This window comes from Lissotriton helveticus, chromosome 5_1 (genome assembly GCF_964261635.1).
Source record: "Lissotriton helveticus chromosome 5_1, aLisHel1.1, whole genome shotgun sequence".
NCBI lineage: Eukaryota > Metazoa > Chordata > Amphibia > Caudata > Salamandridae > Lissotriton > Lissotriton helveticus.
Window position 1 is genome coordinate 755760937 of NC_136065.1, and position 24623 is coordinate 755785559.

The window sequence follows — 24623 nt, forward strand, 5'->3', positions numbered from 1 at the left end:
ACATATTAAATATTGAGGGGCAGGAAGGGGGGCTTCAGAATAACAGAATGAACCCTGCTAGGGTTCTTCTGGCAAAGAAAAGCAAAGCTCTATTAGAAGGGCATAAAGCATACAAGACCCCCCAAGGTAATGATAGGTGTTAAGTAGGCCAACGCTGTTAGAGCTCAGGACTCCTGCTACGTTGATTGGAACAGATGATGGGTGCCTAGAATACATGCTCTGTAGAAACGAAAGGCTCTTTATAGAGATTCCCTTGTTATGCTGCTAGGAAGCTGAGAGGCGTTTCTACACGACCCCTTACCTTTAAATTCCACGTCAGCCATTTGAGCCGTTGCTTGGCTTACGGTTCCTGACCTTTTCCACGCCCCCTCTATTGTTCATATATCTCTTTCTGTGTCCTGGAGAAACCTTGCTTGTTTTTGCTATCAAGCTCGGAAAGTAGCACTCTGTCGCGTTTTTGACTCTGACTCGCGGCCGCGCTGAGAGCTGAAATTGACTCGCGGCCACGCTGAGAGCTGAAATTGACTCGCGGCTGCGCTGAGAGCTGAAACTGACTTGGGCATGCTGGGAACTGAAACTCACTAGCGGCCGTGTTTTTAGTCTGAAACTGACTCGCGGACGCATTCTTTTTCGGCAATTAACTCGTAGATACTTTGGGGCCCATTAGGATGTCGGGCGGATTGCCCCCGCCAGGCTGGCGGTAGCCACTGCCGGCCTGGCAGGGGCAATCCGCCCGACATCTTAACCAGAATTCCCCCCCCGCCACATTAGAATGGCGGGGGGGACAGCGGCGGACAGAAAGACCGTCCGCCGCTTTTCTGCCCCGGTCGGAAGGCGACCGGAGCGGAAAAGCGTTTCTATGGTGGCAGTGTCTGTCAGACACCGCCTGCCATATTAGGATGCCTTATCACTAATGCCTTTCTGTGGTGGCAATGCCGCCACATGTTAAGGAGGGGTGGGGGTTGCACACGGGGGGGGTACCTGTGGTACCCCCTTCATTTGCATAAACAAAACGGCAGGCACCGCGCGGTGCCTGCCGCTTTGTTTATGTAAATGCATTTATGCATTAATAGCAGTGTGGCTGGCGGTGCAGAGAGCACCGCCCGCCACAATGCTATTAATGCAGGATGTGCCCGCCACTGTGGCGGGCACATCCTTAATACCCCCCACGGGACCCCCGCCCTAATGTCAGGCAGTCCCAAATTCCGACAGGATGGCGGGCGGACAAAGTCCGCCCGTCATCCTAATGAGCCCCTTTGTTTGAAAGAAGAGAGTCGGATATCCTTCTCTCCACTGAAGAGCCTTCCCTGGATTTTCTCGCGACCGTGATACTGAATTAGACGCGAGTCGCGAACTTTATCACCTGACACTGAAGAAGCCTAGAAATTTCCTTTGAGGTACCAGTACTTATAACCTCGTGTTCTTGATACTGTGTTCTCCACTTGCTTTTCTTATCCTGGCTTCATTATCCTGATGAATTGAAAGAAGCTCAATACTTTTGTTTTACTCCTTTTAAGGAAAGGCTAAACCTGGGCTTCAAGTCCTCTTTTTGTTGTTTTGTCTTGAACATTTTTTTTTACCACGTCTGCGACTACATCAGCCTGTGGGTAAACAAGCATTTACCTGCTTATATATAACAAGTAGTCTCTTTCTGATGAAACTTCCATGGATATGTACAGCTGGTAAGTGGGTGTTTTGTTTTCGTTTGTGCAGAGCATGCATTCAGTGTATTAATATATTCCCTTGTGGAGAAATAGGAGGTTTTGATTGATGTTTGTATTTTTTCCTTTAGGCTCCTACATTTCCTGCCTTTCATTCTGAAATTAACCTGTTGAGTCTGCTGGGGGAATAGCGAAGTGGTCGCCTTCCAGGCATTTTTCCCAACATCTCCTTGAGAGAGTTACCTCACATGAAAGTTATTCAATCTTCATTTAGGGTGCTATCTTTTGGGAATGTGGAAAGCTCCTCTTCGTTCCTGTGGATTGGGCACAATACCAGGTTAGTGGCAATCGCGACAAATGCTTGATAATCACATAGAAATGAGGAAGAATGCCCAAACATATCACTGGACGATCAGCTGTTTAAGAAGACAATGTGAACTGCCAGTATGACGAGTTACAGTGTCTTTTGAAGGCCGCCCAAAATAATTTATAATAAATAGGGTAAAGCCCAAACAAAGATGGTGGCACACAGCTCTTTGGGCCAGCATAGCCGCTGCCTAACGCTTTCCTTTAAGTCCTGCCAGACAAGTCACTGCCTCAAGAGAAGTATCGGGTGAATGCAGCCTACAACGGGAGCCCAACAGGAGTCAGAGGAAGCCCGCAAATTGCCTAGCAGGCTGCCGCTGCAGCCGGTGTACATGCTGCATGGGGCCAAGATAGCCGGTGGCACACAGAGGAGGCCTCAGCGGTCTGAGCCCCCAAACGTTGAAGCGGTGAGGAAGCGTTGCAGGTGCCTCTCCGATTGAGGTACACTTGAGGGGCTTCTAGATAACTTTATTAGCTGCCAAGGGGTTGAGAATATCCTGCAAGATCTGCCCAATATTGAATAGATCTGGCCTAAAATTAAATAACCTTCAGCAAAGTACTATGAAAAAAACCAACCCATTAAATAAAAAGAAAGGTTTTTCAACAAATTGGAAACAGTGTTAAGAGATACTATGTTAGACATCAAAATAACACAGTAAATGCTAAACTTACAGTATCTGTAAAAGAAAGTAAGATATAGGAAGGCACTTTTCTTCGACAACCAACATTAAAAAGAGGCAGATAGTTCTGAGCATGAACTTATTATACCTTCTCAATGTTCTATTCCAGACTTTTTGGTTTATGATGTAAAGTTATCAAGTTCTGCATGGAGTGGCAACAAAGGAATAATGCATAATGGTAAACTCCAGTCTTGTAATGAAATCCTCAACCTTACCTACATCAGCTTCATGTAGAGCATGATGGAAATCCATTGTTGTGTATAAAAAGTGCTGAAACTAAATAGAGGCAAAACTGTGGTCTAGTCTCCAACAGGAGTTCTCAGTGCTACACTCCTAAGGCTTGGCAGTTCGTGATGGACTGTTCCCACAAGGAACAGGGTCAAGACTGGTTTGCATATGGCTGGGTCCAAACTGGGGTGGTGTGCTGAATAAAAGAATGATGGATTTAATCTAGGTCCTTGCATGTGAATGGGGGTGAACGTTTGCATTGTCCAGCATTCCGTCCATCAATTGTTTATTTTCCATATGTCGCCCTAAGTGGGAAGGGCATGCCAAGGCATGGGTCCCGTGCTCACTACATCATTGGTTTCAAGCTAGACTGGCTGATAAAGGGTGCTGCCCTGAAACCGGTCCCAGGATGCTTGTTTCCCGTCCAGGGAGGACCTGGCTTGGCAGTTCGGGCTGGACTGATCCGACAAGGAACAGGATCAATACTGATTTGCATATGACTGGGTCCAAACTGGGGTGGTGTAGTAAGCAAAAGAATGATGGATTTAACCCAGATCCTTATGATTGGGGTGAATGTTTGCATTGTCCAGCATTCCGTCCATCAATTGTTTCTTTTGCACACTCCTAAGGTTGGTAATCATCCCATGGTTCTTGTAAGGGATAAGAGATTTTTTTATCTACGATAAAAGCATGCAAATCATGTGATAATTTTGCTTGTTTTCTGCTGGTTTCACATCCTTTTGCAACATATTAAAAAAATTAAATGCTCGTGAAATGACTTGCAGCAGAAAGAACTATGAAATTGCAGTTGTCTCTATGAGGGTCGGAAACTACGGGGCGTGGCTAAGCACGCAATGGCGGAGGCCGCACCAGGGTAGAGCTCCGTGCCGAGCTCCCCTTCCCTGGGCCGATTCTCCGCCAAAATTAATCGTAGCCGCCCAAAACTACAGGCGGACCTCCTCAGAGCAGTATTCGACATTCTGACAGACTTTGAGGTCGGGGACCCGGCGCGGTCCGCGCCGGCCTTTCCTGCGGCCCTCCTGCGGGGCTTGTGGCTTCCCGACCAGCAAAGAAGCCACGAGAGGCCGCGGCTTGGGCCTAGCACACAGGCCCCAACATGCGACATCCACCCTAGCGGGCGCAGCCTCCCTGACGGCTGCCGCTGAGCAGCGGAAGATCCCTGGCTGCCCGGGACCCTCTCTACCACACTGCTGGACGCTTGCGGGGGGCCCGGCTTGGGGACGGAGCGGACACCCAGCCCAATTCTCACGGCTACCATGCTGCTGATGGCCCGGACGTGAGGCGCACCTACTTGGCTGCCCGGTGACACGCTTGGTGACGACGTGAATCCGGATTTTGCAGTCGGAGACCCGGCGCGTCCGTGACGGCCTTGCCTGCGGTCCTCCTGCAGGACCTGCGACTTCCCCTGCCAGCAGAGGGGTCGCGAGAGGGCGAGGCTCGGGCCTGGTACGCAGGCCCCGACCTGCGACACCCACCATAACAGGCGCGGCCTCCCTGACAGCCGCCACCGAACCACGGAGGCTCCTTAGCGGCCCGGAACCCTCACCACCACACTGAAGGACACCTACGGGAGACCCGACCTGGGAACAGAACGGGCGGCCGGCCCCGTTCCCGCGGCTGACACGCTGCTGATGGCCCGGACGTGAGGCGCGCCTGCTTGGCCTCCCCGACGACGCGTTTGGTGACGCTGCAACCCCGGAGATACTACCGGTGACATACCGGGTAGGGGAGACCAGCCAACGGACCCCCCCTCCGAACATTGCCAGGAGACCGGACCCACCCGGCAAGACCCCTCTGCACCTACTCGCGTTGCCACAGCGGGTGCTGCGGAGGGCCTGGGGCGGACCCCGGGGCCCACACAAAGGAATCACCGAGCGGCTGCTGGTACTGCCCGCGCCTTGCGAGCCCTCCTCTCTGCTTGCGACAATGCTACCTGACCCCACATGCTGACTGACGTGCAGCCACCATTGGCGTATTAGCCGATTCTTGTGTCAAAGGCCCACATCGGCATGCTCTGTGCAGAACTCTTCCACAGACCTATAGCGGGGCAAACTGCCGCTCGACCAGCGAGGCACACCAAGAACGGCTGCGGCTTAGGCCTGGCGCTTGGACCTACACGTGCGGCCTGCGGAGGGGCTTGCTCTGCCTCCGCGCCCTTTCCGACGCGGACCCAGGGAGTCCGCACACCGCCCAGGCCCGGTTCCTCATTGCATCTGGAACGATGCGGTGGCCCTGCGGAGGAGGGAGGCAAGGTCCTGTCTGAAAGCCCTCGACCGGCACACCGCTGGCGGATATTACTGCTCTAACTCACTCAACAACCTGGTGTACGAGATGCGTGGGGCGCCAACTGGCCACTCGGAGGCCACGCTACACATCGCGGACGTTGCCTGAAACGCACACCAGCCGTAGGGGTACTCCTGTACTGCGCGGTCCGTACCACTGGCCGGACGGCTCTGCACATGTCCGGAGGAGTGAGGACACGTACTGGGACAGGGGGAGCCCCTCCGAAGGGAAAAACAGGCAAGTCACTGAGCAAGATGGCCGCCGATCAAGTGACCACGAGGCTAGACAGCGTGCTAGCTGCTATGGAGTGCATGGAGCAGTCGCTTCAACTGACCAGAACCTCCCTAGAGTCCAAAATTGACAGTGTCGCCGTCGATCTCACCCACCTACGAGACGACCACAGGAAACTGACCGATCGGACTAAGACCCTGGAGGGAGCGGTGAAAGAACTTGAACCCAAGGTCACCCAGACGGACAAACAAGTGCAGGACCTCCTCAATAGAGTAGACTTCCTGGAAGACCGTGCTGAGGATGCGGAAGGGAGGGCGAGACGCAATAACATTAGACTTGTGGGTGTCCCGGAAAAATGGGAAGGAAACCGACCTGCCCAGCGCGTGGAAGACTGGCTCAGGAACCTGCTCCCTGAAGGCGCGCTTTCGCCGTACTTCGTGGTGGAGAGGGCACACCGAGTCCCAACGAGGCCTCACACCACAGGCGCAAACCCGAGGCCACTCCTTTTCAGGATTCTGAACTATAGGGACAGAGACACGGTGCTGCGGGAAACCAGACGGCTCGGAGAAATCCGCATAGACAATGCCACTATAATGTTTTTCCCGGACTACACTGTACAAGTGCAATGTCGAAGACACGATTTTCTGGAGGCAAAACGGTGACTCCGCGATGCAGGCTTGAAGTACTCCCTCCTCTTTCCTGCAAAATTGAGAGTGGTGGCGCGGGACAAGACCTACTTTTTTAACACCCCGGAGGAGGTCGGCGAGTGGCTGGACAGTGATACGGACACGACGCCAAGGCAAGCGCAGGGAAATGAGGCGAGGCCGCGCTCGCGCGGGCCGCCGCGCCGCCGCCGAAACAGAGGCCAGCAGACCAGGCGCCCGGAGGATGTATCACGCCACTCCCCGCCAGCAGGCCAAATGCTTCAGGAACAACAGGACGCGCTCCGGAGAGTCTCCAAATTGAGCAATTCGCCCTCATCGGAAGCTATCCTGGACGACGGCCCGCAGATGATCCCCAGCGATGATGAGGCCATTTACGGGATACCGGACTCCCAGGCGTCCGTGGAACTGCCGGATGTCACACCGCAGACGGCGGACATGCTCCACTGACGACAACTAGACACGGATTGCGGACCCTGTCGCAATGACGGGGATGGGGCCGTGAGCGGGACGACCGTTAGACACTTTAAATACTGGTCATCAGACGGAACGACTCCCACAGCCCCGGCAGCGGATGGAACGACCTTCATACTGTGAGTACTCCTCTTAGACACATGGACATTGAGAAGGTAAGATGGTGGTGGGAAGGTACTGCAGTTTTTCCCCCTTCTCTCCTCCGAGTTTGCAGTCCCTCCCAACTTGAGACTTTCTCCCACTGACGTGTTGGAGAGTGAGAACTGCTTGCGCTCCCCTTGCATCATTAACCAAACGGGAGACCACGGCAGTCCCTCCCAACTTGAGACTTTCTTCCACTGACGTGTTGGAGAATGAGCAGACACGAGCAGAACATGGTGGTGGTGGGGTGGTCTTGTGGCCCGCGCTCCTCCTCCGCCCTTTCTGATCACAGGCCCTGGCGAAAGGGGAACTAACAATACCAGGGCGCGGGACTTGTACCCCATCTCATTTCAACCCCCTACTGTGGCTGACTGGAAGGGGGCCCCCCGTGGGGCTGGTGGCGCCACACTCCGGCGCACTGACTTTGGCTGCCAGTTGACTATCCCATATGGCCTGGGGAAGGGCTTTGATCTCCTTCTTGGACTACATATCTGAACCGTTAGGACTGTGATTAGCGCACGATCCCCCCAGACTTGAATAGTTGTCCCTCTTTCTTGAGAGTATGGACGGTGGCCCGTTTCGCTACTGCCCCTTTGGTATTCTAGTGGGGTTCCCCCACAGTTGGTTTTTGTTGTTATTTGTTTTTCCCCTCTTTAATGTCTTCCTGGACTTTGCTGAGTGTATTGGGGAGGGTGGTCGTGGGAGAGTCGGGAGAAGAGATGCAGTGGACTTGTGCTGGGCTGGTGTTTGTGGACGGGGGGGGGGCGCCTACACTGATAAGATGACCACGATAAAAATATGTACCTGGAATATTAGAGGCATGCACACACCAGCGCGCCGTTATCAAATATACTCCTACCTGAAAAGACACCAGATACACATTGCACTCCTGCAAGAAACGCACATGAACAGGGCGGAAGTAGTCGCACTGCGCCGCAGGTGGAGGGGGCAGCTGTATGCCACTGAGTACTCCTCATTTGCCCGTGGGGCGCTAATGTGGGTGAAGCCGGGTACTCCCTTCACAATGACAGATGTTCAAACAGACCCAGAGGGAAGGTATGTGTTAGTGAAAGGCCGCATTGATGGGCAACCTATAGTACTGGCGTCCGTTTACTCTCCGAACACGGAACAGGGGGGCTTCCTGGCACGCATTTCGGAGAAATTGGCGCCCTGGCATGGAGTCCCCTGGGTTCTAGGGGGGATTACAATACAGTGCTGGATCCCACACTAGATCGCTCGGCCCCACCCAGGCTTGATGCAACATCTCTCACCCAGTGGGCGGCACAATGGGATTTAAAAGATGCATGGCGCGCCCATAATCCTAACACCAAAATATACTCTTACTACTCGCGGGCGCACGCGCTCCATGTCTGCCTAGACAGATACATGGTGTCACCGGAGCTGTTGCCACACATCACAGACTCTCAATACCTTGGCCGAACGCACTCGGATCACAATCCACACACGCTGCAAATAGCTTGGGAACGCCCACACCCGCCCATCCCCACATGGCGTTTACAACCAGCCCTACTGCTGGATGCCCCCTTCCGAGACTCCCTGCAGGCCTGCGTGGCACAATACTTCACAGATAACTCGGGCACAGCATCCTACCTGCAGATCGAGTGGGACGCCTTCAAGGTTGTGGTACGGGGACACTGCTTGGGCACACAGGGAGGCATACAGAAAACACTAGAGGCCGACCTGCGCCGGGTGGAGGCTGACTTGCTCCGCTGGGAGCAGGAAGCAGTGGAGGGGACAGGCGACCAGCTAGGTGAGGCCCGTGTGGAACATATGACGCTACTGGAACGATTGCGTCACATCAATTATGCGGCCCACTCGGCGCGCGTACACCAATACAGCGACAAACCCGGGAGACTGCTAGCCTGGCTAGTCAAACAGGAGAGCCGTACTGAGCCGGTGTCCGCCATCCGAACGACCGTAGGTGAGGTAGTGTACACTCAGAGTAAAATACATCAAGCCTTTGTACATCACTACCAGGCCCTATATAGGTCGCAGCTGAGGTCTCATCGGCGACTATAGTCAACTACCTTGCAAATGTCCAACTGCCTTCCCTTACAGACATGCAGCAGGGGGACCTAGGGGCGCCTTTCACGCAGGAGGAGATGCGCGAGGCTATTTTCGCCCTCTCCAATGGCAAATCACCTGGTCCAGATGGCCTACCTGCCGAATTTTTTAAAACTTGTTCGGACACGCTGATCCCGGAGCTGCTTAAAGTGTATAATGCCGCAATAGAAGACTCGGCACTACCAGCTACGCTTAATGAGGCCAACCTGGTTTCACTTTTGAAACCCGGCAGGGACGGAACATGCATGGTCTCCTACAGGCCTTTGGCCATGTTGAATACCGACTACAACATTTTCACCTCTTTACTAGCTCGACGCTTAGCCATAGAGGTCCCAACCTTGGTCCATGCTGACCAAAATGGTTTTGTACCGGCGAGAAGCACCTCACGCAATATTCGCCGTCTCTTCCGAATACAGGAAGCCGCCTTGTTACACTGGCCGAGATCGGGTTGTCTGGTCCTGGACCTTGAGAAGGCCTTTGATTCTGTGGAGTGGCCCTATCTGGGGGCGGTGCTGGACAGATTCGGCCTGGGTGATGCGTACGCGGACATGGTCGGACTGCTCTATCAACGGCCTAGTGTCAGAGTGCGAACGGGCAGGTTACTCTCGGAGGCAGTGCGGGTGCGCAGAGGCACCCGACAGGGCTGCCCCCTGTCACCCCTTCTCTTCTCTCTGGCTATAGAGCCCCTGGCGGCGCTGTTGCGGGCAAGGGGGGCGGGATGGGGAATCCCGCTGGCTGATGGTATACATATAGTATCGCTCTATGCGGACGACTTGCTTCTGTATGTGCGAGACCTTACTGTTGTGCCGGATGCACTGTCGGAAATTTTCCAGACATTCGAAGAGGTATCGGGGCTTAAGGTCAGTTGGGCGAAGTCCGGAGTGTATTCGTTCAGCCCGTACACGCAGGAATGCGACGTGAGCCTCGGAGGTGTCAGGCTTACTTGGTATCCTACCACCTTTAAATACCTTGGAGTGCACATATACAGAGACGCGGGGAACATACTGGAGGGTAACCTGGTGCGTGCTATATCCTCTTTACGAGCTCAGATGGCATTCTGGAAGACACTGCCTCTAAATGTACCCAGTAGGATTGCACTATCCAAAATGATAGCATTGCCCAGGCTGCTCTATCACTTCGCCAACATCCCAATATATGACCCCACAAAAATATTCCGTGACCTGGAATCAATGATCCGCAACCTGATCTGGAACACTGGGCGCCCCCGAGTGGCTCTACCGAAACTCTACTCCCCAACTGCTGAAGGTGGGCTGGCAGTCCCTAACATGGAGCTGTATTATCTGGCAGCTCAGCTACAATGGGTGACACACTGGCTGAGCGGCACACACCTAGCTGACACGGCCACCGCTACTTACACATGGACGCACATGCAAATATGCACATTGTTCCATCCCTTGACTAAGGGACCCTGCCCACTACCTCTACATGTAGCTGTGGCCCGCAAATGCTTCCTCCGTAGCCTAAAACTGACCCGGGAAGTTAGGCCCTATGCCCCTGCGCTTCCCCTGTTGGGCACCCCCAGGAGGGGCGGAACAGTGACGCCGGGCATACTAGAGAGCTGGACTGCGGCTGGGGTGGAGACTATGGGCGACCTCTATGCCGATGGGGCCATGCTCCCATTCGAGGACCTGGCGGAGGGCACGGGTCTGCCGGCGGGGCAGTTCCTGCTCCATGCGTCTATACTGCGGGCATACACGGAATCCTGGGGAGATGTTCGGGAAGAACCGCCGATACACCACCTAATGCAGTACCTGCATGTCATGGGCAACGGTTCCCACATCATCCGCTGGCTGGCGCAGGCCCTCCTCATGCACACACAGCGGCCCACACAACCGATACGGGACAAATGGGCGGCCCACCGAGGGAGGGATTGGACGGACAAGGAGTGGACCATGATCCTAGCCTGCCCCACGAATATCCCACGCAACTCCCGCTTCCGGACTATTCAATTTTACATACTGCACCAGGCGTACTTGTCTCCAGACAGAATCAACAGATATTTCATGATCCACACCACTACCTGTCCCAGATGCGACCTGCTAGGCGCGGACATTTTGCACATGCTCTGGCATTGCCCCTCTCTAGCCACATATTGGGGGGAGGTGACGTCTCTCCTGACACGCAGTACTGGCCCAGGGCTGCCATACACATGGGAGGCTTGCATTCTAGGATTATATAAAAGAAATAAGCTAAATAAGACACAAGCCAGGTTCTGGGATCTAGGCCTCATCACAGCCAAACGGTTACTCACCAAACACTGGAAAAAGAGGGAGCCACCGATCCCTAAATACTGGTATGCTTCCTTCACTAACTGGGCTAGGGCAGAAAGCGTGGCATTACATCGGGAGGAGATAGCGGGCTTAAGGCAATTCCCAATCGCACAACTCTGGGATGATATCATGAGATCCCTCCAAAAAGAGGGCGCAACCAGAGGATTCATATAGGGAACGCCACAAGCGAGGTGATGCAGACGGGACAGATGTGGAGGCGCCAAGGACACAGATAGTGCTTCCCCCTCACGACACTCACACACTCGGAGCGCTGGCGATGTGGTGCTTACAGATTGGTGGGGACTGCCTCCTCCCCAGCCGCCCTGACAACTGACAAATGACCATACCACACGTCCGACACGCTGGCCGGAGGTCCGGACAGCCACCCACACGAAGACACATCAGTGCATGTCATGTTACAATATCTTCCTAGCCCCCTTTCACGGCGTCGCTCCCTTAGGTACACTCTCCCTCCCCACCCCCCCTCCCACATAACCCCCACCGTTTAAATGTTTTGGATTCTTGTCTCCCATATATAGCCCCCTTTTTCCTCACACACCTCACCCAGGAGGCACACTCGGACACCCGACCGGACACGAGGACTGGCGCGGGTCGTGTCTCCCCAAATTACAGTCAGGCTATAACAGTTATCCATATGACGCATCACACAATGCATTGATAGTCCGTGGGGCTCTGCCGTCCTTAATGGATGGAGTGACTCGCGGCGAGGATAGACCGCACACATGTATCGGATACCTTTATTCTATTGACACGCAGTCGAGGTCTATCCGTGACCTTTATGGGTTTCAGTACAGTAGACACTGAAATGTTACTTGACGACATGGCCAACAATGTGGGACACACCGATGAGAACCGTTCAGTTTACAGAGTTGAATTGTTTCCTTATAAACTAATAAAATAGGACGTCCTTTAAATGTACAATTGAACTATGAGCACCCGTACTACGAAAGATACCATTAATGACTTATATTCCGTGGTCATAGATGTGGGAATGTATACCTATCTTTTGCACCTCTCTAATCTCACACTACATCGTAATGTTGCAGCCGGCCCCAAGGGTTGTAGGCTAAGCTATATGTACTGCTCTGTTGATTACTAATAAACGTCTTACAAAAAAAATAAAAATAAAACGAGGGTCGGAAACTACATGTGTGAACTCCCAGTGTCAAGGGTCGCGCAATGTAATAATATTTATGGTAATTGCATTAAGGTAATTCTATTTCACATCCAATAAGAGGGCTCTTAGAAAACACCTTCCTGTACAGAGAAACCTGTGTGAAGCACCCAACTGCTGGATTGCCTAGCCCCTAACAAAGCTCGTAAATGCAACTGTGGGCTTTTTTTGCCTTCTGAGCAGCCATGAACTTACTCCGCAGGTGAAAAAAAGGCAAAAGTTATCTTTTTCTAATTTCACCTGCATAGGTCCTTGTCCAAAATTCTTCTTCCGGCCATATCCTTAGTATAAACCAAGATTCTGACCTCGCACTTTCTCCCAAAATAATTTGTTAGCTCTCTTTCAACCACTGACAGTTAAAAACTACTCTCATCATGTTTGCATCTATCCATGCATGCACCAGTCCTTCCTGTTTCACACCCTCCAAACAGTTTAAAATAGTGAAGCTTAGCTCCTGGTAAGTTTCAAGGAAAATAACCACATTACACCAGCCACCGAAGATGTTCATTAGCATGCAGAAGGCATACTTATGGGGTTTAGCCTTCACCTTCAATATGCAAGACCCACTATTCTTGTAATCATATATTAATGGCACTGATCCAGTTCCACCAGACACCACTCAAAATCTTCTGTCTGTTCTTTACTGTCACAATAATCATTGCTCTTCGCAAGCTTTTATTTTTCTTAGATCCAAACTTTTGAGCCTTTTCCTTTAGTTTATTAGGTACTGTACAAAACACTTAGGGGCAGATTTACAAGCCCCTTGTGACATCTTTTCAACATTGTGGCGCCACTTCTGTGATGCAGCGGCGTCGGAAACAATGCGACATATTCACAACGTGACGCATCTAGGGAGATGTGTCACGTTGTAAAGCCCTACACTACATTATACCTGCATCAGGTATAATGTATGCAGGGTGGGCGTTTCGTCAGAAGGAAGCCTCGTAAAAGTGGCGCAGTGAAATCTGCAAGATTTCACTGAATCACTTTTACGACACCGCTGCGTCAAAACCTTATGCCTGCTTATAGCAGGCCTAAGGAGTGACGCAGTACAGCAAGTATAGGCCGCCTCTGAGCAGTGCTGGAGTTGCGTTGCGCTTGCAACACTTTCCAGCACTGCGTCACCTTTACGTCAACAGGTGCATGACACATCTGTCTATCCTTGCGCCACGGTGTGCTGCATTGTGTAAATGCGGCACATCCATGGTGGCGCAAGAGTTTTTTAATGTCATGCAAAATAACTGGTGCATCCCTGCTAGTATGCAGGGATGCGCCAGTTATTGTAAATTTGGCCCTTAATATCCAAAATGCCCAAAAAACTTCTCTCATTTCAGCTGCAATCATTTCTTGATGCTCAATACCATGGTTTTAGTTTTTAGGCTCAGCATAAGAGATCACCTCGAAGTTGAATGTCACCATACACAAGCTAAAATAATAATGATCACAATATTGATAACAATAATCGTAATAACAACAATAATAATAATAGGGATCCTATCAATAATCAAAATAATTATAACAAAGACAAGAAAACAATAATAGGAATTATTATTAACAGGAAGAAAACAGAAAGGTGCCAAAAATTGCTACAGAATTTGGGGGCATATCAGCAAGGCCAGGCGATAATTATTGCTAAGTGCACTTAGCGCTAGGATAATTATTGCCGGCTAAAGCTGGTTCCTATCATGGAGATAGAGTGCTATCAGCAATGCATATCTTCAATGTGATAGGAATCCAAGCGTTAGCTTGAAAACAGTGTGATTATCGCTGGAAATCCAGCAATAATCACACTGCGACCGGCGATACCTTGCTGATAGGGCAGAGTGTTCTCAGCCATGTAATCCACCTCCCATTGGATTACATGGCTAAGTCTGATTACAAGCAGGCATAAGGAAAGTAGTGATAGCAGTGGTTAGCGCTACTTTTCTTATCGCTCTGCCTGTTAGCGTGCAGCTTGATAATTGGAGAAAGGTCGGTTAGCGACATTTATCCAGTTATTTCGGGGAGGAACGCCCACTTTGCATCTCATTAGAGATGCAAAGCTGGGCGTTGTTGTAACTGGCGCTAAGTCCGCAAAACACGCAATGGCGTGTCTTTGCTGATAAGGCAATGAAATTATCGCCGCTTTTCGGCAAAAACAGACGCAAAAGCGGCGATAATTTCATAGCACCACCTTTATGATATGCCGCCTAGTTCCCATGTTTTCATAATTAAAATATCACTACTTAAATATTTTTACTCTTTAGTCGAAAAGCAGAAGATGTGTTTCTGATTAGCATATCAGAGGTTCTTTTCCTATGTTCAATTTTATGTACTTTCTTTTCCTTAGCACGTCTTGGCACAAGCTTTGCTGTGCTCAAGTGGGCAAATGCATTGCTGCTGTACAGTTGAAGCTAATTTCAATGAGGAATACTTGCCTTGTACACATGCTCCTTCACTACTGTCAGTCTCTGCTCCTGTACCACCAGCAGGACCTCCGTGTTGTCCCATTCCAGCAATCCCAGCCTGACTTCCACTCCCAGGTTTGGGTGGAGGGATGGGTGGTTGTTGCATTTGACTTCCGTACTGGGTCAATGTTACGCTGGACACCATTTGACCGCTTCCGTGCATGATTCCATAGCCACTGCCTTGACTACCTCCTTCTGTGCCAGGTGGGATAAACTTCTGAAAGTGATCCTTGTAAGAAGAAGAAACCATCATTATTTTAATATGTTCAACGACTGAAGAATATTTGAATTATCGTTTCCTGCTTTATGTCCTAAAATGAATCTAAACTATTCTCTGCTGAGGTTTTATAACTGCATGATTAAGATAACACAACACAGACAAACGCCTATTGTAGATACCACCCGTCTTAGAGTGCTGATATGATAGGCCAGGGGAACATAAATCCATTCTCTTCATATTACATGAAAAAATATAATTTCATCAGAGGACAATAGAGTACCACAAAACACAGTTAACACTGGGACCTATATTACGTATACCAGAAACTAACATGATTTTATGCGTTAGGTGTGGGCATCAGACAATGGGCGAGTCTGCACTACCTCTCCAGTGTCTTTGCCGGCCACTGGGAAGGAATTGTAAGGAAAGTCTGCTGCTTGCACCAGAGTTATTCCTTTTTCTTGTTAAAAGGGCAGGAGCAACTTCAGCCCCTGCTCTCCCTCCTGCCTATCTGTGACATCAGTACGCAGCGACGTGCATGGAAGTTGCAGATCCCAACCAAAGGCGGAGGAACCAGCAAGTGAGTGCTCTCTCAGTCGTCCTGTGGTGTTTATATACAGGCCTCAGTGCCTCCTTAAGTTTCAGGGAGGCATCGTTGGAAAGTGGAAACTCTCCACTTTCCAACAGTGCTTTTTAAAAATGGTTTCCTGGTAGTGGATCGTGGTTGCACCTCCATCCGCAGCTCAGGGACCCACAAGGCCACCAGGTACCTATTTTTGTAGGTGTCACCCTTGTGGTGAAAAGGCTGACTGCCCCGGGTGGGGCACCTTTTTTTAAGAAGTGTTTATCCCCCCTGGGCGTTGCAATTTCTACTTCAGGGGAAAAAAAATATTAAAAAATATTAAATTGTCAGTGAGTCAGTCCTTCTGGCACGTGTTCCGGCCCTCTTTGGGGGCAAATCATGTTTTTTTTAAATGTGTATTTCTCCTAGTACACCGATTGTGGCCTCCAGAGATAAAAAAAGAGTAATGGAACTGTCAGGGGGTCAACCCTCTTGAATATATAGGCTGACCCCCTTTAGCCCCCAAAATGTTTATTAGAAATGTGTGTTTCCTCTGGGTAGGAGTGGGTGATTGCACACCCCAAGGGAAAATACACATTTAAAAAACCTTTATATTAGGGGTCGCCCTTCTCCCATATGGGTTGACCCCCTTTGGGCCCATGTATGTTTAGAAATGTGTGTTTTGCGTGTGTTTCGACCTGGGTGGGTGATTAGGCCCCCCTCCCCCCAGTGGGAATAAAGTTCATAAAAATAATAATACGGGGGTTTATACACAGCCATCTTCATCCATTGATCTGTTATATCACTCACATAGCTCTTCTATCCAGTGCAGCATGGGGCAATGGGTCTGGTTACTTCTGCTGTTCGCTAACTTCACTGTGAGTGATAGCACAGTGAATTTTCACAAAGAGCACACCTGAGCACAAAGTTGCAGAGGATACTGTGTGAGTAGTTCCTATAAACCTATATAAGATCTGCACGTTTAGACAACATACACTGTAGGATTGGTGTCATACTGATTCTAGACACCTCCACCGGGTATGTTGGCCTCTATACCAGCTAACTGACAGTGCCACTAGAAACTCTTCTTACCAAGGAGAGAATAGTTCTTGGCAACTATTGAACAAGACAACCCTGATCCCTCAGGCCCGTGGAAACAGTGTACTACTTTTTACTCAGTCACTCGTGCTCACTTAGCCTCAGAGAGATACACAGAATAAACGGTATGGTCATTTTTCAATAAGCCTTTTTTGAACACGCGGTATTGTAGTGTAAAATAGGTGTGCTGAAACAACCACTAGACAGAAACAGATATAAATGATTAGAAGCACAAGGAAGGAAAAGGATTTTTAATTTCTACCATTTTGTATTAACCATGAATACAGGCAAGTATATAAAATACATGACAATAAATTGCATACTTCTACTATGCAATCCTAACTAGATGTACTTTAGTGTACTTAGCATGTGTGTAGGTTTTAAGCCAAGAATACCTCTAGGATAACATCAAACCCATTACCTGAAGTGATAGACTGTGGGACCCCATCTTGGTCTTGAGTTGGATACCCCGCAAGGGATGTTAGACCACTGCAAGCTTGAATATATGCATGCAAATCCTCAGCATCTCACGTCAGCATTTCGGCAGGGAAGTCCTGACCTCCTCTGACTATCTCAGCAAGATGTGATGTCTATGTACGAAAAGGTATCCCCAGGGGTTCTACCTTGCTGTGCCATTGTCGGACTTAGGATGACGATGGGAATGAACCTTGTACATAGTTTTTATGCAGGAGCTGGTAGTCCTGCTGAGTTTCCAAGAATCCTCATGCATAATGTGTGAGACTAATGTCCAGGAAAAACCCCACGTTCTCTAAACAGTACAGTAACTAGGTAAAGGGTCAGTCCTAGCAGCCCGTTATGTATGTAATGTAGGGACGAATATAGGTGAAAGGTTGGGATGTTACCCGGGCCTATATTGGGATACCTATATGGAATATAACAGCAGCACTAAGGTTTTTCATAAGCCATGAGAAAAAAAGCATTGACAAATACTTCTGGCAATCACTGCCAAACTTTAGAATTTGCTAATGGTTGATAGGTCTCACATTTTCAAATGAGGGGCACTTATATAGTGCCTGAGCCTAAATATTTGCCCTGCCTGAGTCAGATATGTTTACTTTAGTTGTCTCCTACTTAGAATTGTCTCTGTTGCATGCCAGTGTCAGATTAAATGAAAAGTTGCTGGTGAGGCTGACCCCTTGTACATTGAAGTGTGCTGTGGTATTGGGTATATGGCAAGGTGAAGTAATATTTATGGTCCGATTCCAATGTTGGATCGACCAGAGTTAATCCAACATCGTTCAGGAACTGTAACCGAACAACCCGTCATCGGTTACAGACCTGCAAGTAGGATGCAACCGAACCCTGTTCGGTCGCATACCTATAACTTTCAATGGGAGCATGCATTCTGAATGGAATGCATGCTCTCATTGTAAGAGTAGGGGTGCAAGTCATCCTTGCACCCCATGGCAGGCACCTCAAGGTGCCTGCCACCGGGTGCAGGGATCAACAGGGGGTCCCCTAGGCTGCCATTTTACGGCCTCGCACTCATGGGGTCCCTGTGGGGCACCCCAAAGCTGTTTCCCACTGCCTTTTTGTGCTGGATAGCCCGACACAGAAAGGCAGTGGGAAACTGCCATCGTTCTCCCTCTGCCAGAAAGAGCCAGCCTTGGGAGTACTGAAGGGTTTCTGGATGGCAGACAAGCCAGTCGGAAGCCATCCAGAAAACCGAGTTGGATTCCTTTCCAAACAAGCCCATCAGAATGGCTCTATCAGAAAGGAATCCGAATGGCACATTCCAATGCGGGCAGGAGGACTCCAAACCATGGTCGGAGCCCTTCCTGCCCCCATCGGAATCGCCTAATTTGAGTTATGGATGACAGCTCTGAGGCAGGATGAGATACTGAGACAGCATTTAAGGGAGAGGAAAATAGAGCAGAATCTAGAACAGATTTTTCAGTCAATGGAGTTCCATTTGATGACATGTCTTCCAGCGATTCTGAGGAACATGGTCATGGCAGATATGATATCCCTTCCCAAGCACAGTATTTGCAGCAGAGCAACTGTAGCAGGGTAGACCAACCGAGAGAGCAAGCAAGTCTAGCGGCAAGCATAGGCGGAGTGCCCTCTTGACAGCCAATCAATTAAGTGCAGCCCCAAATCCCCCGCTCACTGGCGATACTGGATGTAAAGGGGATACAGCAGATTGTTTGCTGATTGACTACCTCCATCTCTTTTTAGATGTTGATTTCCTTGCATGCTGAGCAGTTTTTGAGGGAGCATGGAGTCTCTTTTGGGCATTATTTTACAGCACACCAGAGGACAACTCATATCACTGGAGAAGTTGAAGACATTTTTGGGCCTTATGTGAAAAATGGGGTTAGAGCACAAACCAAGCTGGCATTCCTACTGGTTTATTCGTACAGTGTGGGTAACACCCAACGCACCATGCATGATCAGAGATCAGCTTTTACTATTGCAAAGTATGCTGCATTTCAGTGAATATTCTGTTGCACTTCCCCAGGACCATCCAAACCATGATAGGTTGTTCAAAATTTGGCCTGTTGTGAACCATTTGTCTGCCAGGTTTCCAGAGATTTATTATCCTGGAAACAATATATCCATTAGTGAGTCATTGACCTTGTACAAAGAGGGGCTACTGTTCAGGCAGTGGATACTGAGCAAACAAGCTTATTATGGCATCACGTTGTGAGAGCTCTACTGGCTATGTATGCAGCTTGAGAGTATATACAGGGAACACATCTGTTGTAAACCCTGTAGGTTACCTCCCCCATGCTAGAAGTCAAAGCAAAGATTATATGGGAGCTTGTCTAGCTACTCCTTCATAATTGTAATAACCTTATGTGAACTTCTATACAAGAGTAGATCTGTCAGTGAGCTGTACAAAGATGGCACTGTGGCTTGCACCGCAAAGAATTCTTGCAGGAGCTTGCTTTTAGAAGCTACAAACATCTCAAGACACTGTGTTGCATTTCCACAAACTGCTCTCAGTCAAGGTATGAGACAAAATATTGAGTACAAAATACCGTCATACCAAAATAGCGAGGGAAAAATATTGTGGAATAGAAATATTGTCAGCAAGTTAAGTAATATTGATTGTAAAAAAAAATCGAAGTTATCAATATCGTTTGCAACAATATAGCTGTTTAAAATATCGATTTTTAGTTATTGGTATGTATTTCAGTATAGATTTTAAATATATATCATTTTTTGTATAATTATTGTTTGTTTTTTCAATATATTTGTTACATTTCTAGTAGTTATCACATTCAATATAATTACAGTTTTTTTTTAGTTCCTTAGAGGGTTGTGGGTTTGTAGGGCTATAGGGTAGGAAGTAATTTAATTATAATAAAATAATGATTCTTTTTTATTTTACATTATTTATTTGATTGATATTTAATAATGCTAATTGTGCTAATCATTTTTTTAATGTAAATTTTATGTTTGGGTTTTGGGTTTATAGGGGTATAGGGTGGGAAGTAATTTAATTATAATACATTTATGATTATTTTTTATTTTATAATACATATTTGATTGAAATTTAATAATGTTGATTGTGCTAATAATTTTTTATGTACATTTTATGTTTGGGTTGTGGGTTTTAGGGTAAAGGGTGGGAAGTAATTTATTTTTAATTAAGTAATAATTTGTTGTTATTTACTATTGATTAGTTGGTAATTAATTATGTTAATTGTGGGGTTGTGGGGTAAAGATTGGGAAGTAATTTATTTTAAAATAATTAATAATTAGTTGGTAATTGATATAAAATAATTAATGCATAATTAATTGTGTTAATTGTGTAAATATTTTATTAGGTGTGGTGTGGGATGTGGGGTTTATAGGGGTAAGGGGTGGGAAGTAATTTATTTTTAATTAATTATTCATTAGTTGTTAATTAATTCTTAATTACTTAATTGATAGTTAAATATGTTAATTGTTTAATTACTTTTTTAGGTGCTGGTTATGGGGTTTATAGAGGTAAAGGGTGGGGAGTAAATTAATTATAATTAATTAACTATAAGTTGTTAATTACTAGGAATTATTTAGTTGACAATTAATTATTTTAATTGTGTAATTCATTTTGTTAATGTTTTGTTTTTAATGTTGCACTGACTGGAGTGGGAATAGTAAATTTTACCCTTCCACAACCCAACACCGTTTCTACTGTTGTACTGAGTGGAGTGGGAATAGTAAATGTTAGCCCTCTCCTATCTTACACTTTACCTACTGTTGCCCTGACTGGAGTGGGAATAGTACATTTTACCCCTCCGCTATCCAACAGTTTCCCTACTGTTGCATTTATTGGAGATGGGATAGTAAATTTTACCCCTCTTCTATCCAACACTTTGCCTACTGTTGCAATATTGGAGTGGGAATAGTACATTTTACCTCTCCGCTATCCAACATTTTCCCTACTGTTATAATGAATGGAGTGGGAAAAGTAAATTTTACACCTCTGCAATCCAACAGTTTCCCTACTGTTGTACCGACTGGAGTGGGAATAGAAAATGTTACCCCTCCACAATCCAACACTTTCCCTGCTGTTGTATTGACTGGAGAGGAAAGAATACATTTTACACCTCCGCAATCCAACACTTTCCCTACTGTTGTACTGATTGGAATCTGGAATGGTTATAGTAAATAGTACCTATTCACAATCAAACACTTTCACTACTGTTGTATTTACTGGAGGAAGATTTGTATATTTTACTGAGTTTTATTATTTTTGTGTTGTGTGGAGTGGAAGTAGTACTTTTTTTATATATTTACTATAATAGTTTGCATAGTTTTGTATAAATTGTAGTGGAAATAGTATATGAATTACATTTTATATTCTATAATTTATTTTATAATGCTATAATTTATAATATTATGTTTTTGTTTATTTAAAATTATATTGTTAATTATTAATGTTTTTAGTGTGTAAAATAATTTGTATAAATTTGCAAGCATTTTAAGGTGTTTACTTTTTAAATTTAATTAGAATGATTTTTTTAAAGGTTTTATGTTATTGGTATATGTATGTATATATTAGTTGGACCTTTCACTCATCAGTGATGTTATTTGAGATGTCATCAGTGATGTCATCGGTAATGTCACTGACCATGTCATGGATGATGTAATATGTGATATCATCAGCAGTGCATTGCGGGGGCATGAGTTATAGTTAGCTCAACTAACTATAACGGCCGAATTTCTCTGGTTTTGTACAAGTGAAATGTCCAACTAACTATAACCTCCCTAAAAGCTGTGGTTTTTTTCAGTGAATTTCTAAGAATTTTTAAATTCTATTTTCTAACTATAACATTCCTGAAACCTATGTTTTTTTCAGTGAATTTCAAAGGTTTTTTTAAATGCTAATTTCTAACTATAATGTCCCTGAAACCTATGGTTTTTTCAGTGAATTTCGAAGGTTTTTTAAATGCTAATTTCTAACTATTCCTACAGACGTAGGACATGTGCAGAAAGAGGAAAAAAGCACAGAAAGGAGCAAGAGAGATGTAGAAAGAGGCAACAGAAGTCCAGAAAGGTGCAGAAAGAAGCAAGAGATATGCAGAAAGAACCAACAGAGGTGCAGAAAGAGGCCTTGTTGCAAAGTCATCCTGTGACCCCAAATCTTTGCTGACTAGTACAGGTGGTAACTGGCTCCGACTAACCAGGCCTGGAGCTAGTGCCATGCTAAAATACACTTAGAATACAGTAAAAACACCTACATGTACTAGGGCACACTCTGGGTTTGGGTAACCCTGTGATTGGCATGACCTCCCCTGTAAGGCCCTAGTACATAATAGGGGAAGGGGATTAAAACTACCTCTAAGTCAGAGGTGCAAAAGAGGAAAGAGAAGTGCAGAAAGAAGCAACAGAGGTGCCGAAAAAGGCAAAAGAGGTGCAAAAAGAAGCAAGTGAAGTACAGAAAGAGGCAACAGAAGTGCAGAAATATACAAGAGAGGTGCAGAAACAAGCAAGAGAATTGCTGAAAGAAGCAACAGAGGTGTAGAAAGAAGCAAGAGAAGTGCAGAAAAGCAAGTGAGGTGCATAAAGAAGCAAGAGCAGTGCAGAAAGAACCAACAGAGGTACAAAAATAGGCAAGAGGGGTGCAGAAAGAGGTAGGAGAGGTGCAAAAAGAGACAAGCGAGGTACAGAAAGAGGCAGGAGGGGTGCAGAAAGAAGGAAGAAAACTGCAGAAAGAAGTTACAGAGGTGCTGAAAGAGGCGCGAAGGGTGCAGAAAGAGCAAGAGAAATGCAGAAAGAGGCGACAGAAGTACAGAAAGAGGCAAAAGGGGTACAATAACTGGCAAAAGAGGTGCAGAAAAAAGCAAGAGCAGTTCAGAAGAGCCAACGGAGGTGCAGGAGGCAAGAAGGGTACAGAGAGAGGCAAAGGGGGTGTAGAAAACTACAAGAGAGGTACAGAAAGAAACAAGGGCAGTGTAGTAAGTAACAACAGAGGTACAGAAGGAGGCAGGAGGGGTACAGAAACCGGCAAAAGAAGTGCATAAACAAGCAAAATAGATGCGGAAAGAGGCAAGAGGGGTGCAGAAAGAGGCAAGAGAGGTACAGAAAGAGGCAAGAGAGGTGCACAAAGAGGGAAGTAGGGTGCAGAAAGAGGCACATGGGGTGCAAAAAGAAACAAGAGAGGTATAGAAAGAGGCAAGAGAAGTACAGAAAGAAGCAACAGACATGCACAAAGGGGGAAGAGGAGTGGAGAAAGAAGCACGAGCGGTGGAGAAAAAAGCAAGAGGGGTGCAGTGAGAGGCAACAGAGGTTCAAAAAGAGACAAGAGAGGTGCAGAAAGTAGAAGAAATGTGCATAAAGAGGCAAGAGAAGTGCAGAAAAAGAAAGAAATGTGCAGAAAGAAACAACATAAATGCAGAAAAAGGCAAGAGGTGCAGAAGGAAGCAAGAGTGGCTTGCAGACCATTAGTACCAAGTTTACACCCACATTAGGCAATAAGTAACAGGTGACCATTCTAGATTTGCAAAGGGCCTTCCACCACGCTGTAACACTTGTCGCTGCATTGTTGGTAATGTTGAGCCATTTGAGCTATAAACAAGGCTTATTTTGTTCAAAACTCCAGATTAACCGGCTTCCAGGGTTGGAAACTCATAGGCATCGAGTATCTGGGCGACGTATGGAAGGGGGTCGCCCCCGCTCTTTTGATTATCTTAAAAACAAATATGATATGTATGACATGCAATGTTATAACTACCTGCACCTCACGCATGCCCTACGCTCACACATCCAGAGCAATTTGTCCATTCCGGAGTACGCCCATCCTGCAGAAACCCACTTCCACTATTTATCGCAAGCTCATAAATAATATGCCTGACCCCCTAGTATTGCTGCGAGAGAGATGGGTGAGCGGCATAAGTGCCCTGGAAGATGACGATTGGCAGAAGTAGCAGTTCACATCCAGTTTCGGCTGGTGCAGCTTAAGATTCTACATCGCTTATACTACCCTTGCACTCACTTGTATACTTGGGGCAGAAGTCAGTCGGCCCTCTGTGCGTGGGGATGCTGAGGGGATGTTTCCTTCTATATATTATGGGAGTGCCCTATGATAGTGCCCTTCTGGACCAAATTCACAGATACAATGGCAGCGGTGGTGGATTCTCCGGTTCCGTTGGAGCCCAGGTGGCTACTATTAATGATTAAGGGGGAACTGACTAAGCCAGACATAATGATATCTGGCTGGCGCTGGCAGCTGGGGTAGTGAAACGAAATATTACCATACCACATAATTACTCTCCATAACAAATAATCCCACTCTACATAATTCCTACACACTAAATACCACATACTTTCTATCAACATAATTTCACTGCACAACTTACCACATAATTCCACTACACACAACGTACATCCACTCCACTCCAAAAAACATTAGTAAAAAATATTGACACTTACAACACTAATAGCTCTAACTCTCGCAAATGCAAAACCTATTGCATTGCAAACACTTCTTTAACTAGTAGACGGGTTTGCAGAATGGTGGAGA

General features: G+C 47.3%; 1 protein-coding gene across 1 annotated transcript in view; it reads right to left on the reverse strand.

Moving 5' to 3' along the window:
* The window catches only part of MYOZ1 (myozenin 1), a 516347-nt gene that overhangs the window by 116158 nt on the left and 375566 nt on the right, over window positions 1-24623 (reverse strand). The window contains exon 4 of the mRNA XM_078643228.1: window positions 14736-14994. Coding sequence (XP_078499354.1) covers window positions 14736-14994 — 259 coding nt within the window. The remainder of the gene's footprint in view (window positions 1-14735; window positions 14995-24623) is intronic.